This window comes from Papilio polytes, unplaced genomic scaffold, assembly GCF_000836215.1.
Source record: "Papilio polytes unplaced genomic scaffold, Ppol_1.0 DF823399.1, whole genome shotgun sequence".
Taxonomy (NCBI): domain Eukaryota; kingdom Metazoa; phylum Arthropoda; class Insecta; order Lepidoptera; family Papilionidae; genus Papilio; species Papilio polytes.
The window spans coordinates 1,545,831-1,558,702 of NW_013525805.1; the positions used below are offsets into that span (position 1 = coordinate 1,545,831).

Genomic DNA, 12,872 nt, shown 5'->3' on the forward strand with positions numbered 1-12,872 from the left:
AAAAAAAAACAAAACTTATACAAAGAAAACATAAAGAATATTGTGTCTTGAGTGTTTTGTATGACGGCCATTGGCGTAAAACGTACTAAGATAATAAAAAATCTTATCTATAATGACGTTTGACATTTTAGAACTTTTATGTTAAATATTCTTTAATATTAACTCTTTGTAGTCCAATTTTCCACAGTCCGCTATCAATGCCATTTGAGTAAATAATCATTAGTAAATTATAAATCATCTGAGATAAGTGACATTGTAAATTTTCCATACTAAAAATGTATGTCGATATGAGACTATTTACATTAATTTTTTATAGTTATATGGATATAAGAAAGGATTTATTGTTACACTAGTGAGACACTTTTTAATAAGTTAATTGGCTAGCATTGTAGCGCTGGCACCCACCGTCAGCCACGACCTTACATCGGCACGGGGCCACGCGTGTGAATACGTCACAAGTAGACGTACGAATCCGATGCGATACTCACCTTATCTAAACATATCTACTATCTCTCCCAGATTAGAACTCCCCTCATATTACTATCAGCTATTCTAATGTCTTTTATTTAAATACTAAGAAACTTTAACATCTGTAGCTATTTAAGTATTACGGATGTCTATAGATGTCGATCACCTATGTTCATTTCGCTCCTTCCTCCCCTTATTTAATATAAAAAAAAAATAACCATAACGTGAGTGTGTCGATGGGAAGGAGGACGCCTCAAAAGAACACCGTAGAATAACATCTCACCGTTAACGTTTTTTGAGGCCAGCGAAAGTAACCGGTGACACAATTACTAGTTATGTGAGAAATTTCATTGCGGAGTAAGAAAACATCTGAATATTGATATCTTGATGTTAATAAAAGTAACAGTGGTACATAATTTAATAAACCATAATGTGCAATAGTTTTGTCTCAGCTGTTGAGAAGCTTTTCTGCAGTTTCTATTGCAGTGAGACTTTCTACAACAACTAGACACATTTTATGTAGGTTTTTTTATTGTAAAATTCTATTCGTTTGGTACTTCGATAACTGCATGTGATTTTTTAAAAAGTTTTTCGGCAATATGGTAGCGGCTAATTATAGATTGTAGTTACATTTATATTCGCGCGTGTTGTGCTCACTGGTGAAACGGTAAAACGAGCGCGGTGGCTTGCGGCCGCGGCGTTGCCATTCCAAGCGATGAAAGTCGGCACATCACTAATTGCCTTCCTATGACGCACTTTAAACGGGACACCGTTTTGATATCCAAACCCTTGACGTGTGACATTGTGTTAATCCGGAGAAATTGTAAACACGTGAAAATAAAGGCTATCAGGTAATAAAATTTATCTTTCAGCGCGAAACCTTGATATGTGTTTAATTGTCGTTCTAAATTGCGAGTTAAAACTGCCAAAATAATTACAAAAATATTGTTTTCCTTTCATTGCTTTTACGAAAATCATTTTTTTTGTACAGGAATTAAGAACTCAAGGGTAGGCTTTATGTAATATGATATGGCCTTGAGTAGGTTTGAAAGTGTGTTCTATATTCTCTCCAAGTTAAATAAACACTTAGAAGTACTACTTTACATAACATTACTTACGATGAATAGGTAATATTGATGATGTAGATAGCAATATCATTTGATTTTAACACGATACCTATAGAAAATAATACCACATCTACCTTCTCCAATTCGCAAATTAACACGTGTTATTTTTCCTGTTTCAGAAAATATCAATTCCGATCCCGACCAATGGTGCGCCAAGCGAGTCAACATTTCACTTTAGCATCAACAGCAATGCAGAAATGGAGGGCCCGCAGGTACGTGTAATACATAACTAACAATTATAAAAACAGTTAAGACTTAGGGGTCTTCAAGAAAGAGCGAATACCTCCCTTAAAGGCCGGTAGTTCCCATGGCATTGCGGATGTTGCTGGCCGTCGGACCATTTAATATAAGCGACCCGCTGCTCGTTTGACATTGACTGACATTTGCTACTGTAACATTTCGGGAGAGAATACGCATCGAAAAATAAATTTGCGCTAATAAAACTTTAATAAATTGTTTAGTAGTTTATTCATAGATTTGAAAATATTTTCTTACTTCCAATAAAACCTTGTCACCCTAATAGGGTGATCAGTGGTCTACTGTCACTAGTTATTTTTAGACTACTCCCCCGCAGGGAGGCCATATAGATGACATCTAGCGCGCATAATTCTTTCACCAACTATGTGGGCAACGTGCGTACTATCGAAGACGTTTATTTCCTATCTATTTGTGAAATTCCATTTGGCAATGCAATTAGTTTGAAAACTTAAACAGTAAATATACGTGATAAATTACATCTGTTATAGTGACAGTCTGTAGGACATCCGATCCAAGTGGTTAGCTAATTTAATTCCTTGACTACACTGTTGTTGAACACAGTTAATGTATAACACACACGAGACTTATCTTTATCATGTCATGCTGACGATAAATGCGTCGCGCCGGTGTTTGAATTCTGAAAGAATTCAAGGCAATGTCCTGTCTATTTTGCATTTTCTTAGTGATAAGAGAAACGTCCGATCTGATTTTTCATCAGTTATTGTTCAAACTTGTAACTTTTGCCAAGAAAGTGCTAATTATATCGGCATTGCTTATGTTTTTATTCATAAAAGCTGAATTCTGCTAAAACATTTTAACACGAAATACGATAAACAAGGAAATTGAAACGTATGTTTTTGTTTCCTTTTTTTTTAAATCGTAATTTGGTTATTGTTCTTCGAATTTACATGCGTGAAGAAATTATTCAAGTTTTTATTGTAAAACAATTCTACGTGCGTATACAAAGAAAAAGATTAAATGATAAGAAAATCAGTCCTTGCTTCGTATTATCTATAAAGTCCTTGATGTGGTTAAGTTAATGAAGATGTAGTTACTGAGAAAAATAAAAACACCACCTTTGTTAGTGCATTAAACTTATACTCAACTTTTCTATGGAATTAATCACAAAGTAATAGATTAAAAATAGAATGAAATATTTGATAGTTGTTAGTTCTTGTATGAACTATTTTTACTATAAAGGTCAGCTGGTTTAATTTTAATTTGCATACAATTATTATACTGAGAGAGGTCGTCATCGGAAACCTTTAGTGGACAATAACACAGTACAGTTCTTGACTTATTATAAAAGGCTCTTATAAAATATTAAATCGGCACAGTAGTTTTTGAATTATTGCAATACATAAAAAATATAAATGTTTCTTTCTTATACTAGTAAAGATTAATGGCGGGGTCCAGAAATACGCTGTTTATAAGTGATTCCTAAACATTGGTAATAATTCTAATGGTAAAAGAATTTTTAAAATCAGCCCAGTAGTTTTTACGTGAATCGAATATATACAAAAATCCAAAAATACAATTTGTTTCTCTTTATAATATTAGAATAGATAATATAATTAAAAATTTAATTTAAATGTATAGGTATATACTGGTAATTCAGCAACCGTGAGTTGATATTCCACTCGGCATGTTTATCATGATAACGTCGTGTCATATCGTTACTTTTATCAAATTATATAATAACGTTAATGCTATAGTGGCTCAATTAAGTGTCAAGTTTTAAAGGGTCTATGAAATATTGATTGTAGAGAAATTTATCGATGCCCTTTTGTCAGGCTGATGATACAGTATAGTCAATGGTTTCCTGATTTTGCCCTCTGCAAGATTGCTTAGTTATGTTTTATTAACTTTTCCTTGGTAGCTATGTCAATTTTTTAAGCGACTGTAGTTTAGTCGATCGTTAAGTGAATTACCTAATTGTTTTGTTGTATGATATTCAGGGGTCGTTCGAGTGCGTTCGCGGGGGCGCCGGCGCACGGCGGCTGGAGTGCTGCGGACCGCTGCCGCGCCGCATGCGCGTCCTTGCCAACGACGACTCGTACGAGGCCACGAAGGACCGCATGGCACGCACAGTCGCCGCCGAGCAGAGCAAGTGGTCAGTATGGTGTCTAACGATACATTGTAGTGTTTGGAATTTTTCTTTAACTACGACATTTTATCAATGTTTTCTGCTTGAATGTATGCTGAGTAATGCGATATACGCACGTCATAACTACTTATTTTAACAACCCTAAAATAACTTAAGGAAACATTTTCGTCAACCTTATACAGTAAAATATGCACTGTTTATTAAATAAAGCTGAAAATTCTTTGTTGCACCAACATTAATATCCCTAATATATAGAATCGCAAATAAATTATATTGGATATATCATATGTAGTCACCACCATCGTGATATTTTGTTATGTTGAATGAAATTGAAACATTTTACCTTTGCCATTTTCAGCACTAGGGTTATAAAACCCAACCAGACAGATATAGGACGTAGAATAAATAAACGCCTCCCCCACACGACTTACTCGAATGGGTCAGCAGCGGCGCAACTGGCGGAGAGAGCCGAACGTGCAGAGAAAGAGCGGCTCGAGCGGCTGGAACGGGAACGTGCTGAGAGAGCGGAGAGAGAGCGAGTCGAGCGTGCCGAGAGGGAGCGCGTCGAGCGCGCAGAGAGAGAACGCGTTGAGCGAGCGGAGAGAGAAAGAGCCGAAAGGGCGGAGAGGGAACGAGCAGAGCGGTTAGAGCGGGAACGCGTGGAGAGAGTCGAAAGAGAACGGGCCGAGAGAGCCGAGCGGGAACGAGCGGAGAGACCTGACAGGGCTGAGCGAGCCGAGCGGGCGGTGCCCCGCGGCGCACCACCGCCCCACCAACGCCCGCCGCCCGCCGCGGACGTTTCGCGACGCTCCATAAAGTAAGTTTGTACATTTATCAATATCCTAAGCATAAAATCTCATTGTATTTTTATGCATAAAACACCATAGTGTTTAACGACACCACAGAAATTAACTCAAGTTTTGGTCAGTACAACCATCACTTCTACCAAGTCAATTAAAAAATCTCGTCAAATTCTTTGCAAATTCTCAAAAGTGTAATCTAATGTTTTGACTCAAGGCACTCGGTATGCATAATTGCTGGCAGGGTTCCATTTTATCTCAACAACATTGACAGCGCGTCTGTTTTCCTGATTCATTGCCGTGGGAAGATGTAGGTGTCTGTGCGATGTGCATTAATCATGTGCACCACTGATAGTACTCACCTTGATCTAATCATTACGTCAAAATATATACACTCATAGCTTAAATATTCCAAGAACCATAACATGCTTATATGGAGGCAAAGGAATAATTTTCCATACTCTATTTTTATCATAAAGTATAGTTTGTACTGCACTCATTTTCCATCTTATTTCCTTTTATTTATTGTAGCCTATTTATGCCATGATAAAAATACAATTACAATGTAATTAGAATAGATTAAGCCAGTATCGAGCAACTAACGATTGTAATATTAATTGCTTTAGATGATTTTCCTTGTGCACGTATTTGATTGAGAAACATTGTTTAATTAAAAAAAATAGTTTTCAACTATATTTTTAAAAGCAGAAAAACAATATAGTAGTTGGTAGATTGTGAGAGGATAATTTTCGTATTAACCAAGTATATTATTATCCATCAATTTAATATCTGTAAATTTGTTTTGTTTCATATAATCATACATGATAAAATTGATTAATGTGACGCGTTATTGCACAATTTTATTGCGTAAATTGTAAATACACTTGCAAAACCCATACATCATCATACAAATTGACGAATAGAAAAAATTCTAAAAACAACGCTAAGATCTTACTAATACTACGAATTAGTTATGTAATATAATTTCTAAGGATAATATTTCGATTCTATTTGTAAGTAAATACTTATTACTATTAACTTTAATAGTATAATACTTATCTTAGTATACAATCTAGTTATCTAAAAGTCTCAAAACTCATAGTTCATATTATTTGCGAAAGTGGATGGATGGATGTTTGTTAGAGTTTTTTGGCTAAACTCCTGAACAAATCTCGGTGAAATGGCATTGATGTTAACAATAGTCTGGAAGAACATATAGGCTAGTTTGTTTATATTTATTTCCACACTGACGAAGTCGAATGTAATATTTTTGAAGGAAACGTTCTGATTGGTTCTTGTTGACCACAAACAACTAAGATAGACTTTGAAAGTGTACTTTTATCATAAAATACATGCCACAGTGACGATAAATACTTTTATCTTGTTTTATTGCAATAAACCATATCGCGAATTGTGGTTGACATAATTGAAGTTTGGTTGTTGTGGTTAATGCATGTCAAATGTTTGTCCGATAAATAGAGTAGTTGTTATGACTATTGGACGAATATTGAAACGAATCTTAAACAATTTGCCCGCAGATGCAGCTTATAATTTGACACGTAAAATTAATGGAATTGACAGTTTAAGTAGTTTATCATTCTGTAGTTTCAGTATTCGGCCATAGGTTTGAAAATGTACGAATGTCTATTTATCTAGAATATTATACTTCTGCCGTTTTTAAAACTAATTTTAAGTAAGAAATATTTTACCAAAAAAATGGGCTTTACAAGATACTAGCTGCTGTGCTGCACGCGACTTCGCCCGTGTGAAATTAAAAAAATGTATCCTATGTTACTCACAGATTATCCTTTCTAACGGTGAAAGAATTTTTAAAATCGACCCAGTAGTTTTTGAGTTATATCAATACATACAAAAATACAAATCTTTCCTCTTTATAATATTAGTATAGATGTATAAAATTAAACAATATGTAAATATCATTCATGCTATAATACTAGTATATGACGTAATCATTTTTTTTACTATTATCTTAATTTCAAATATCACTAGTGTTTTATTTTTTTTAATCACATCCATTCTATCCCTCAGTTAATGGATATTGTGGACTTTTTTTTTAAATTGGAAAGTGGTAGTCGTCGATTGCCTTGAGTTGTTTACGGTTGTGTGCGGTTCTGTCGCGACCTCGACGTAGCGACTCATGATCGCTCGCCTTCTAAATGCCACGACGATTGTGACATTCAATTAATACCTTGATACAGCGCATGTTTACATCAATACAATGTTTTGTTACTAATCGTATCACTGGCGCACGATTTTACTTAAGTGTTAAGATTAATATTAGGTTATTATTAAATTAGTTGTTGCTGGCGACTTCGTTCGCGTGAAAATAATAAAAAAATAACATACTGACGAATAAAGTACGTCCTTCTTTTTGGAAATCGGTCAAAAATATAGTCTATGTTACTTACAGATAAATTATCTTTTAACGACGAATTTTTCGAATCAGTCCAGTTATCGATATTTTAATGAATACAAAAATATAAATCTTTCCTCTTTATAATATTAGTATGGATTAGAATATATTTAAAATATTCGCCCTCGAAGTTAATCGACATCTGTTGAGCCGTTATTGAGATGTGTAACAAACGTCCATCCATCCATCTATCCATACAAGTTACAGTATTAATAACATTAGTATGAATATAAATTGCAGATAGACCTGGTCATAATGTAGAATACAAACAAGGTTTATAAGTTACGAATCACTATTGACCTTGACTCCGTGCGCGTGGAATTAAAAAGGCTAAAAGCCTAAATGTTCTTCCGAACTATGCTCCAGATCTATGCCAAATTTCATCGAGATCCGTTTAGCAGTTTATGCTGAAAACTTTAACAATCATCAATCCATCTAAACTTTCGCATTTATAGTATTAGTAAGAAGTAAAATATATACTGGTAGGATTTGTCGTTCTATTTTTCTTAAATTATAATACAGCCGTTTCAATTTATAAAATGTGTTTTTTTTTCTGTTTCAGTGAGAGACTTATACAATTATTAGCACTGAAGCCATTCAAGAAGCCGGAGCTATACGCGAGGCTGAATAGTGGTAAGTTGTCTGTCGGTGTCCCTCGCCGCTAACAGTGTGTTACCGCGACTAACCGCCGGCACATTCCAGAAGGCATCAAGGAGAAGGACCGAGGTGAAGTCAACAAGATCCTGCCCAAGATCGGATCCCTTAAAGACAACTGCTACCACCTTCGCAGGCATATATGGAACGATGTCAACGAGGACTGGCCATTTTATACCGAAGAGGAGAAACGCTTACTCAAAAGGTATAATCAACGTTTATTTTGTTGAAATGTCTTTTGATGTTCAATGATACTGAAAATTTGTTATATATCTTGTAACAGTTGCACCTACTCTAAGTGTGAAGTGAACAAATAGGTAACTATGCGTGAAGTAAGGACAAGTTCACATAAAATTGTCATAGAAATACTGCTGATAAAAATGATAGATTAATATAATATTAAGATGATTAGAAGAAGTACTACTCTTCGTTTTAGTCCATTTTTTTGTAATATAATAATTACTTATTAATTTAGAGAGCACTGTAAATATGTAAAGCGCATGTTAATATTAACTTCGTATTAAATTAAATAGGATTTTAATCTCAGTGTAAATTGACGTCAATAGGTCAGGATTTACCTTATTGCAATATAATTTATAACATTTACCATATAAAACCACGCACAAATTAATTGCAAACGATTTATTTTCCTACAATATCGTTCTTGTCAAGAAATCGATGCTGAAAATTTGCCGATGTCCTTAGTTGTAACTCTACCAGTAATTAAGCAAAGTTGTTTTTATTGATTTTTTCTATGATAATTCCAGGCGGAAACCTCAAAATCTGACTCCACCCTTAAGCAGCGACTCCGCAAACTCATTGTCCCCGCGCGCATCCCCCGCCAGCGGCAGCAGCGGGGGCGGCAAGCGCGCGCCCGCCGGCGACGAGGACACGCCCGCCGCCAAGAAGAAGCGCATCTCTCACTACCGCCGCCCCTCCCCGCCCTCCTCCGGGTACGCCACCACCTCCTCCGGGGAGCGGCACGCCTCCGACAACGAGGATGACAGGACCAACGGTCAGTACACAACAAACATATTTAACAGTGGTAGAGCTCGCTTTAACGTCTTCGTACTGTAGGGCCGACTCGCTTCACGCAATACCATGTCCACACGGAAGACAAGACAGACGTGAAATGGAAGCAATTCCGCGTACAGTCTGATGGGTGTGGTGCAGGAGGCCAAATTTTAGTACCTTCCTTTTCCCACCATTTACTTATAAGGAAAGGATGGGAGGGAAAGTAAAGTGTCTTCATTTGCGTCTCCTCCACTGTCATTTGACGAAGGGGAAATGTCATCATGTGCGTCTTTTCTTCGCTTCGATTTCTTGGCCAATTCAGTTGGCCGCTTCATCGGTTGCCACTTTATACTAAAAAAGACAGCTCCGTAATTTAATAATTTGCTTTTGCTTATATGCATTCGCAATTGCAGATGCATTGCCTTCTTTCACATAGGATAATCACATATTTAGGATATTTCCTATATCTTCTCCACTGTCTATTCTATTTTCATTTCCCATGCGTTCTTTATAAAAATATGACAGAAAAGGAAAGAGACTAAAATTAGACGTCCAACTCCGGATATACGCAGTGGTATTATACGGTTATTTGTTTTCGTTATTTTGACCTTGAAAATAGCGGTTAATAGCCGTGATGAATGAAGAGTTAGTAATATCGATCGCGCAATTTATTCGAAACGAAGCAAATGCAATTTCCAATCACTAATCGGTGCGCCTATCGAGCGATTTCAGAAGAGCGAAAGATGATTTAATAGTGGTCTATTTTGAAATTACTAGATAACGCAAGACTTGTTCACAAACACGATTTTCCTCGTTTAATTAGTGTTTTCCTTGTTTACAACGCAGATAGTTGTTTAGTAACAAAGGTCATGAACCAGCTGTTATACGATTTTCTTGCTAACTCATTGATTTTTTTTTCCAGTTAAAAAGGATAATGGCTACACTCTCAACTTCAACACGGTGAAGGATCTCTGTCCCAGTCCTGTGAAACCTAACGGCTTCAGAAATAGTCCTACAGTAGAGCAAACTAGTATCACAGGTATAATGCTTGCGTCATAATTACTAACTTTTGCCCGCGACTCTACGCGGAATTTAAAAAAATAGGAGTTTTATCCAGATTGAGCAGTTCAAAGTACGTTCAAAACGTAATCTATTTTAACTAATAAATAGATAATAAAATTGTTGACTTTTAAACCCTAGAGTCTTCTTGATATAAATTCTTTATTGATGACAAAACTTGCATATTATATTAAAGCTAGAGAAATGTAACATTTTTTTGATTATTGATTTAGTAATCTATACTTTACTTTAGTAAATTTTTAAAATATCACTACAGGTGTCAAAAACATACGTTATTGTTGAATTACTTAAATTATACATTTTTTTCCATAATAAATGGTTGATATTGTGTAGTACATAGCAATGCAAATGAAATTTATGAATTATTTACATCAAACACATAAAACAAGTTTTATATGTTGCACATGTTCCAGTTTGTTATGTAATGTATGTTCACGTTATATGTTAGAGCGAGCACACCTGAAACTAAATTATCGCACAACTATTTAGTCTTGCTTTGATTCCTATGAGCTTAAATGAAGTGCACTATTCGATTTTTAGTTGTGCAACTAAACAGTTGATTTGCCAGTTGTGCGACAGTTTAGTCAAATGTGTGCGCCCGCTCTTAGTAGTAGCATTGATGTTATAGATTTGTTGTAGAAAACTAGCATGTCGAGTATGTACTTACGCTTGCACAATAATAGGGTACTTGAATAAATGTATGTTTGTTGGTATTAACATTTATACCTATTGCTGTCTCTTTCATTCTCTTTGATAAAAGAGAGACAACAATATGTAGTTGTCAGATTTCTTGGCGGCTTTACTGCGCAGAACACAATTTTAAGGCTATTGCGCAGATGAACGAGTCACTAAGATATTTGACGATAACTATACCCATACAAGTATTTCGTAATTTTTACTTGATACGTAAGTAACTGATGACGTCATCGAGTTGAAATTCCATGTTATTGTGCTTGAGTATTAATTTTAGTACGTTATGATCTAGATCGGAAATGGACAGGCAGTTTATTAATTTTTTTTATTTATTTTTTTCAGAAAAAGACATCACAAATACTGAACAATTAGAAACTACAGATTTAACGTCTGTACCTGATGAGAATATGACTGATTTGGTAGATATTGAAAGGTGAGATTTATTTTCGGAATTAGAAACATTCGGTTTCAATTTTTTGCTAGTTAGGGCAGAGAAAACAAATATTTTTGATTCTAGTGATTATGTATTGTTTTATTGCATAGTATTTTAAAGTTTATCGTCCAATTTCGATCTTATTTGCATGCCGTAATATGTGTATTAGTTGTAAAATTATACATTTAACAAAATCAGGTAAAGCAATATTTGTGTAAACTTTTTCAAAAATTAATCACATATATTTACAGTCTAAATACATTTTGGTACTGCGAGCAGCTAAAGGATTTTTAAAAGCATAAATACAGAAAAACACTTAAAATAATTTTACTTAAATTAAAGCATCCGATACCTTGCACGTGTAGATGTACGAATGTGTAAATGCGCCAATTGTAAACCCATATATACCACCGTTTTACAGCCTTGTCTTCACATGTGTATAAGATAAGATGTGTAATGTGTAACGTGTACTGTGTTCTGTGTACAGGCAGTACCCGGCGATCGCGAGCTCCGGCACGCGGCGCGCGTACAAGCAGGAGTTCTCGGAGCTGTACACGGAGTACAGGTCGCTGTACGCGCGCGTCGCGCAGGTCGCCGCGCTCTTCTCGCAGCTCGAGCAGCAGCTGCGCCGCACCGAGCCCGCCTCGCCGCAGCGCAGGGTCGGTACACACTACACACGATAGTTTACACACTTGGTATACACACTCACAGTACATACTTGGTATATACACTTTGTATACATTCTAGGTGTACACACTTGGTATACACTCACAGTACATACTTGGTATATACACTTTGTATGCATACGAGGTGTACACATTTGGTATACACTCTCACAGTTCACACACGATATACATATTTAGTCAACAGTATCCGTATTTTTCTGTTAAAAAAAACTAGCAATCGCCTTCTTGAATTCGACAAAATAGCGAAACAAATACCGCTCGGAAAAATTTGCATTTTAAGATGCGTTGCATACCTTTAATCCACAGAAGTGGGGACACACAGAAAGCCTATATTTCCCTTGCTAATGCGTCGAAAGGGTAGAAAGGGAAGAGAACTAAAATTACACAGTACGGCTTTTTTTTGTGTATTATGTGTATTTTAATTTTAATTTTCAGACGATAGAGCAGCGTATAGTGGAGGAGTACCAGCGCGTGCGCAACAACTCCGCGTACCAGCGCGAGAGGCGGCGCGTTAACTACCTGCACCGCAAGCTCAACCATATCAAGCGGATGGTGCAGCAGTACGACCAGCTGGTGAGTTATACAACGCTCACCACTCACCACCAACTAGTGCTCACCACATATTTGTGGCATCTTGTGTATCAATGAGTAGACTCAGTTCGTCTGTTCGCTTAGTAGTCTCAATAAATTCATACTACAATGCTATTTACGTGAAAGTAAAACATAATTAATTGGTAAATTGTTTAAGTTTATAAATATCGGGCTAAATATTCACTATTTCGATTTTTCAGGCTAATTTAGTGTTTTTTTTTTTAATTTATAATTTACTTGTAACTGAAGTTTTAGAAATTCATTGTATTTTTCGCAATGATTTCAATATTATAGATAAATTCCGTTGCTATTTCAAGTCTGTAACGCATTTAAAGGAGTTGCCAGTAAGTTCAGCGTGTTAGATTTTATTGGAAATGTACATTTTTATATCTTAGAGTAGAACAACTTTACTGTTAATTTGTAGTTTGTGTTACATTAGATTTATGTAGTTTTTGTATCAATTTATTTGTACAACTCTCACTTTTTGCATTGTTTTTATGCACTCATTGTTGGAAATCACTCTTTAA

At 35.7% G+C, this 12,872-nt stretch overlaps 1 protein-coding gene across 1 annotated transcript in view; it reads left to right on the forward strand.

Moving 5' to 3' along the window:
• Positions 1-12,872, forward strand: part of LOC106104839 (RNA polymerase II elongation factor ELL) — a 44,634-nt gene that overhangs the window by 27,239 nt on the left and 4,523 nt on the right. Inside the window, exons 3-12 of the mRNA XM_013285015.1 lie at positions 1,715-1,807; positions 3,812-3,966; positions 4,319-4,777; positions 7,757-7,827; positions 7,897-8,053; positions 8,616-8,863; positions 9,785-9,901; positions 10,978-11,068; positions 11,556-11,727; positions 12,190-12,327. Coding sequence (XP_013140469.1) covers positions 1,715-1,807; positions 3,812-3,966; positions 4,319-4,777; positions 7,757-7,827; positions 7,897-8,053; positions 8,616-8,863; positions 9,785-9,901; positions 10,978-11,068; positions 11,556-11,727; positions 12,190-12,327 — 1,701 coding nt within the window. The remainder of the gene's footprint in view (positions 1-1,714; positions 1,808-3,811; positions 3,967-4,318; positions 4,778-7,756; positions 7,828-7,896; positions 8,054-8,615; positions 8,864-9,784; positions 9,902-10,977; positions 11,069-11,555; positions 11,728-12,189; positions 12,328-12,872) is intronic.